Genomic DNA, 7,261 nt, shown 5'->3' on the forward strand with positions numbered 1-7,261 from the left:
ATAAACACACTATGAAAAACAAGTATTTTAAAGTCCTAGCTTAAAATATATGCCGTCTACAAGTCCAAACGTTGGCGTGGAACTATTTTTCGACCTCTACGAGTCAGTTTCACAGGTTGGGAAACCTCTGTCATAGGAATGAAAGTCTCAGCATTAGGATTGAGAGGTCTTGGGATAGGAGTTGCTGAAGACTTTAAATCACCAGAGTCGACATCGACCTGTTTATCCTTTTCATTTGCTGTTGTGTCAGATGGAAACTCACTGACAGACATTTCGAGTGGATACAGTCTCTGCAATGGTCTCACGAGGTAGCCATTAGCAACTCGTAACTTCGCTACTCTTCGTATTGCGTCCTTGCCAGGAAACAGTTCAACAACACAACCCAATGGCCAGTTCAGTCTCTTCGTGCCCTCGCATCCAATAAGAACTATTTCTCCTACAGAAATTTCCTTCTGCTTTGACCTAGATTTTGGGTTTCGTACAAGTTCACCTAAATATTCCTTCTGGAAGCGTTTTCGTAAATTTTCACGTAAACTTTGTAGATACCTTACTCTTTTCAGTAAATGCTTGGAGGTGACAATGTCTATGTCATGCGTTTCTGATCCTCTTATGTCTTGTATGAAATGAGCTGGTGTTATTGGTGTCATTTCATTTGGATCATCTGAAAGATAGGTGAGTGGTCTCCCATTGATAACACTTTCAGCTTCGCACAATAACGTGAGCATTTCTTCGTACGTCACGCAAGCCCTTCCCAAGCACTTTCGTAAAGCTTCTTTGATGCTACGGACCATTCTCTCCCACCATCCACCATACCATGGTGCGGTAGGTGGGCTAAAATGCCATTTGATGTTTTGGATGTAAATATTTCTTTTTCGTATCAAACTTATTACAAGTCGTGGTAAATATTCTTCGTAAATTTGTTCTTTCTTTCCTCAATTTCTCAACCTTGTCGTTTCCTAATGAAACCTCTGCATCTTTTGCTTTCGCTTCGTCGTCAGACATTTTAGTTCGTTCAAAATCAACGGACGCCACTTTGTTGTTANACGAAAATTGGTGGATAGGAAGACAATGTACAGAATAGTAAATGATTTATTGCAGAGATACAGTAACAAGTTCAATAAGGTGTTGACCCGCTTCTAGCCTGAATACAAGCTGCCACACGGCGGACAGTTCATAGCAACACGAGCCGCATGTGGTCTGGCATTGTCCTGCTGAAAAACCAGCCAAGGGCGCTGCAAAAGGAACGGTAGCAAAACAAGTCTTAGGATGTCGTCGACGTACCGCTATGCACTAAGTGTACCTGACCAAAATGTAAGTGACTGTTGTTACTCAATAAAGATTCTTAATCGCTGCTTATACAGGATCTAATTTATCGTAATCTTAAGTAACTGAAACGTAATACAAACGTATAATAATAATTAAACTTTATTTCGTATTCTTAATATCGTATAAAATGTCAACAAACTTAATAGAACACCAAAATCATCTCTCTTTCTGTTACTAGATCTGCTTATGCTAACTTCAGTAATAATACAAGTCCCAACATATATCTGCTTATGCTAACTTCAGTAATAATACAAGTTCCAACAGTGACCAAAGGGGTTCGGTTGTCAATGGAAATGGCACTCCAGACCATAATGACTTGTTGAGGGCCGGTGTGGCGTGCAATAGTGAAAGCAGGATCCTCCCTCTGCCCTGTGCGTCTCCAAACACGTCTTCAATGATCGTCAGGACGAAGTTGGAAGCGGGATTCGTCGCTAAAGACTATACGTCCCAGTCCTGATCGAGCCATGCATCACTGTAATCTGGCACCAAGAAGCAACCATCCGATTGCTTCTTGGTCACCCCCAGAAGCAATCATCCGATTGCTTCTAGGGGTGTCGATTTTTTTGTAATAGAGTGTATATATATATATATTTTATTTTTAGAAAAGGCATACAATATTGTTAGTATACGTATAAGAATATTCTGCTCGAAAATTATTTAAAAGAAGAAATCAGCAGAGTTATAAGTACATATTTTAAGCAATTTTAAATTTAAAAAAAAATTAGACATGAAATAAGTATTTAGTACTTGATTTAAATTGTTAAAATGCTTTGAAATATATACTTTAGGGTTTAAATGAGAAATAGATTCCCCCGTTTCATGACTGGAGGGATTAAACCCTTGACCTCCAAGTTTGTTGTTTCGATTTTAATTGACTTTTAATTTCTTTCATTTGCCTGAAAAAAAACTTGTATTTTATTTTCAGAAAAAGTATACTGTATTGTTAGTATACATATTAGAATATTCAGCTCGAATATTATTTACTTAATATTTAAAGGAAGAAATTAATGAATGCTAGTCTTTGATTCAATAGACAAATTTAGTGAAAACTCAAACTACTCCGATAACTAGCGATACAAGAGGAGTGCAGTAACGGCATGTCGCTTTTCGGTACTGTTTTTGCTTGAATGTTTTTCTTCTATAAATCAAAGAGGAGTAGATGAAGATGCACTATTGGCGATCGAAATGGGCTACAGGTGTCGTAGAACAGAACTCTCTACCTATGCAACACTTCGCATGCTTTCACCATTACTATGTGGAGAGTCACGGAAGAAAGAAGTGCATTAGTTTCTGACTTGATTTTCAAATAGATTAAAATATTTTAAGTTAGGAAACTATATAGAACTGAAAACTCCATTTAACATAATTCTAAAAGAGAGTGCCATGGAAATTTTAAAAAATAATTTAATAATTAAATACGAAAATTATTAAGAAAAGGGAAAATATCGTAATACATTCCAATACAACTAAAAAGAGGAGGAGAGGGGAGTCGGGAGTACCAAAGACTTGGAAACGGTCTTCTCCCCAGATTACGTATTCGAGCTTTGCAATCGCCTCTGATACTACAAAAAAAAAAAATACTAACAAGCTGAGCTATTTTACACAAATATAGGCAAATAAGGGATAACACTCAAAACATGGCAAACCTTTTACTTCAATAATACAGCGATATAAACTTTATTAAATTTGTGTTAGGTTTGAGACCAGTTAAAATTCATAAATTACGGAAAATTCTTATGAATGGTAAAATTACGCGTAAATTTAAACACAAATCACAATTATAAAACTTCTTAGAATATTAAACCTGTTTACGCATCGCCTTATAAGGATATCATAAGCGGAGGGATACACCGGAAGTCTTCTAAATTTCTTCCGGTTTTAGGAAGCTATTGTTTACATTCAGTCAATCATTCACAATCCTCTCTTAACTTCTTAAGAAAACCATATTAGAAAAAATGTAGAATATAATCAGTTGAACGAAATCTTTGATTGTAAATCAATAAATATAAGAAACTACTTTTCTTTCTATTTTTGAGCAACCAGTTTAACGGAGTTATTTTTGAGGCGTGAATGATTTCGCCCAATCTAAATTTAAATTATTGCTGATATATGAGAATGATTTTATGAGCTGTAAAGGAGGTTGAAATTGAGGTTATTTCTGGTGCAAAACATCCTACCTCAGGTGTATTTTTTATATCTGTCAACCTCAAAAACATCTTACGTTTCTGAAAAGGTTGTAACTTAAAAAATTTGAAGTCCCGCAGTGGACTTATCGTTAAGTCACGGTTCCCAGCAGATCACCGAAGTCAAGCGTCACTGGCTGCTGTCAGTGACCGGGAGGGTGACCACTTGGATCAGTCTGCGTGCGTAGGGACTGAGGCTGGGATTCAACTGAAACAGTCTTAAGACACGCCACTCGACGTATGCGACGGTCTTAAGTTCGGGAAGTTACGCCTATCGTCTTAAATAGCTATTCAAGTGAAACACTTGCGTCGTATCTTAAATGTACCCTGGCTTAAGACGGGGATTTTGTTACATGTTTCTCCCTACGATCAGCAGTGACGTCAAAATATTTTTGTCCAATCAGATTCTTTTGCACAGTGAATAAACAAGGAAAGAAAGCTACAAGCATATATCGCATATCGCGTNTAAGTGTTTCAGTTGAATTGAAACTTACGAGATTTCCCATCATGCATTGCGAAAGTTACGATTTCACCCGTCTTAAGACAGTCGATGTTGCAGTTGAATTCCACCCTGGAGGGTGTACGGTATTGGTCCTCGTTAAACTGTTATACCATAAAGAGCTCGACTTCACGCGCAGGTCGTCGGGCTACCGAAGCAAGGCTGCCATCCCCTCTGCAGATGATTAAAATTGTGAAGGCATATCTTCGGATCATCCTCAGGGATGTTTCCCCGACCGTCGCCAATAGAAAAATTGTGCAGCTCAAGTGCGACGTAAATGAACTACAACATAATAAATTTGAAACAAAAGATATATACAAATGCAAAATAAAAATTTAGTATTTGATTTATACGTTTAAAATGCTGCAGAAGATGTGCGAAATTAATGTTCCCGTGTCACCACTGAGCATCGAATTCACGATCTCTCGGTATGACGGCCTATTTATTTGAATTAATTTTTAATTTCTTTTATTATCTAAAAATATATTTCATTGCACTTCAGTGAACGCATACTACTCTTAAAATGAAATTTAGAGTATTAAGTTCGAATATTATTTACTTAGTATAATTTAATAAATGCCCTCCAAGTTTCTACAACAAATTAATACCTCTAGATCTGATGGTACTGGATTGGAGATTGATCGTGCTCTGGTTCAGGTCAAAATTATGATATACGAATGGATGGTGTATGAATATGAATGTGTTCTCCCTATAAAACGAGATTTGAAGTATGTGTGTATGTTGTCTCCGTATCATCCTCAGGGATGTTTCCCAGACCGTCGCCAACAGCCCATTGTGTAGCTCTACTGCGATGTAAATAAAAGTACCACATTCCATTCCATTTAAGCACCATATTAAGTACTATAAAAGTACCATTCAAGTTAAATGAAGTATTTAAGCAGTTCAAGTCTTTGATTGCAATGTTAAGAATAGGAAAAGTCCGCGAAGCTAAGACTATGGACAAGAGGAATGTAGTAACGATTCGTCGCTTTTCGGAACTTCTACCAAACGGACGTCATATGGTAAATTTCAACATTACTGGTCTAGTCAGTAGTTTATGTATCGACGCCCTCTAGTGATCAATTTGTCAAAACAAAAATAACATTTTACCTTTGTTTGTGAGCTATAAAAATCTGAAATTTGCAAATTTTACAGATGTTAAACACACTTTTTCTTTCAAATTAATTGTAAATTTTAAAATTTTTCTTATAAAAACTCGTGTATTTATGAAAGTTGATTTTTTAAATTCTGAAATTCAAATGATTAAAATAAACGATGCCTCATTTAAGTAGTCACAGAAAAAATTAAAATAAAACAAAGAACAATTTTGCAAGTAATCTAAGCTACAAGAGTAAAGCATTTGATTAATTGCAATTCTCTGGCAGAGTAGATAATTATTTTCAGATAAAAAGAAATGATTTGACAGATTTTGATAGGAATATATGTATGTATTTTTTTTATTAATTCAAATAACTGTTTGCGCGTTGATACCTTACAAATTATAATTAATCATGACTTAAACTCTACAAGGAGTTTAAAGGCTTTTATAAAGATCGGTAATTGATAGACGCTTCACAATCAAATTCAAAGTAAAATCTGCGAATAATTGTTTTCACGAAAAAGTTTTTTTAATCTCATAAAAAAATTAAACAAATTTATGGTTGCATTGCTTATTTTTTTAAGAAAAATATGCGTCTCAATTCAAAAGTTTTCAGTTTTGAATTCATTTTGCTAAATGTATACATCATATAAACGCACACATCATAAATATATATTTAAATATAGCAAAAGACTCTTGAAACTAGTAACTATGATTGAATAAGCAAATATCCTTCCTTTAGTAGTAATTTAACCCGAGATCTGAAAACTGTCTTTAAATCAAGATCTAACTGCCCGTAATCTGAATGATCTCTGGTTTTAAGACTTCAATAAACAAACAAATAAATTACAATAGATATATAGACATCTTTAAGCAATATACAAAATTATATATCGGTTTTCAGAAATAAAAAAATCCTAGAAGTTAAATTTTATTGCATTTTAATGATCAACGCGATTATGCACAGTGCTTATATGAAGTGAGGATACTAGAAAATATTACCGACACAGATGCTAGCGCCGCTTTTTGTGCGTTAAACCGATCTGTTAAAAGTTTTCTGCTTTTCAAAATCGCTCGGGAAAAGTTTTCAAGTACTCAACTACTTGTTAAAAGGGAAAGAACCTAGCAAAACGATGTTTAATTCTTGACCCAAATAAATTATTTATGTTATATATAGCGTGTCATTCTACAATTTTACCGATAGGATTTCAGTTTCTAAATTTAAAGCAAGACATGATCTAGTTTGGATTGAAGTTTTTAATTCTTTCAAATTTGAACTGTTCTGAAATTGAAAATATTCTGAAATTGGTACATCGTCAGTTTATTATTATTTGGTCCCACTATTTGTTTTTGATTATCAATATGGTAAGTAGACTTACACGTCTTAGTTATTTTGTATAGAATTTTGTTAAATATTTGGAGAAAATAATTAAGACAGTAAAACGGTAACATTCTATTAAGTTCAGGAAATGTTTGAAATTTGCTTAATATTGACTTGTGGTTTTAATTTTTTGAATTATTTATGACAATAGTTCTATCTTCTTTAACGATCTTAATAGAAATGGGCATTTCTTTAATTTTGTATTAAACTTTTATTTTAATTTTGCTGATTTTAAACACTTGATATATCTGAAACTTTGTTATTAGTTTATTAATAGGCTATATGTTTATTGAAAATACATTTTGGTAAAGATAAAAAAAAATGTTCTCTATAATTTATTTATCATTTTATATCCAGTGCCTTTTTTAGTCAGTTTAACATTATGTTGAAATTGCTGAACTAGGGTGACCTGGGGTAATTCCTGATCAAAAAACGCAAACATCTATTTTGTGAAAAAACTATTCAAAATAGAATTTTAATATTTACTGGAAGTTTGAGGCTATATGAGATGAGTCCAATGCCACCTTCTTTTGTTTGAAAATCTAATTAGAATTTAAAAGATTTTAAATTTTTAGTGATCAGGAATTACCCCTGGTCTTGATCATTTCTGGGGTAATTCCTGATCACTTCTGGGGTAATTACTGATCACCAGTTTTTATTGTAAAGGGGCTGTTTAAAAATAATTATATAATGGTAATTAACAAATAAGACATCAAGATCAAACAAATAAACCAAAAAGATATGTTTAAGCAGCTGATGCCTCAAAATCTTAT

General features: G+C 33.9%; 2 protein-coding genes across 2 annotated transcripts in view; one reads left to right on the forward strand and one right to left on the reverse strand.

Moving 5' to 3' along the window:
- Positions 1-6: 6 nt before the first annotated feature.
- On the reverse strand, positions 7-854 carry LOC122270581 (uncharacterized; the record flags this gene model as incomplete). Its single annotated transcript, XM_043048457.1, is given in 1 exon segment — positions 7-854. A coding segment is annotated over 1 exon segment (798 nt), but the record flags the coding sequence as incomplete, so codon positions are not given.
- Positions 855-6,182: 5,328 nt separating this feature from the next.
- LOC107439721 (uncharacterized) overlaps positions 6,183-7,261 on the forward strand; it is a 25,668-nt gene continuing 24,589 nt past the window's right edge. Inside the window, exon 1 of the mRNA XM_016052399.3 lies at positions 6,183-6,472. Coding sequence (XP_015907885.1) covers positions 6,470-6,472 — 3 coding nt within the window. The 5' untranslated portion in view covers positions 6,183-6,469. The remainder of the gene's footprint in view (positions 6,473-7,261) is intronic.

Source organism: Parasteatoda tepidariorum, chromosome 4 (genome assembly GCF_043381705.1).
Source record: "Parasteatoda tepidariorum isolate YZ-2023 chromosome 4, CAS_Ptep_4.0, whole genome shotgun sequence".
Classification (NCBI taxonomy): domain Eukaryota; kingdom Metazoa; phylum Arthropoda; class Arachnida; order Araneae; family Theridiidae; genus Parasteatoda; species Parasteatoda tepidariorum.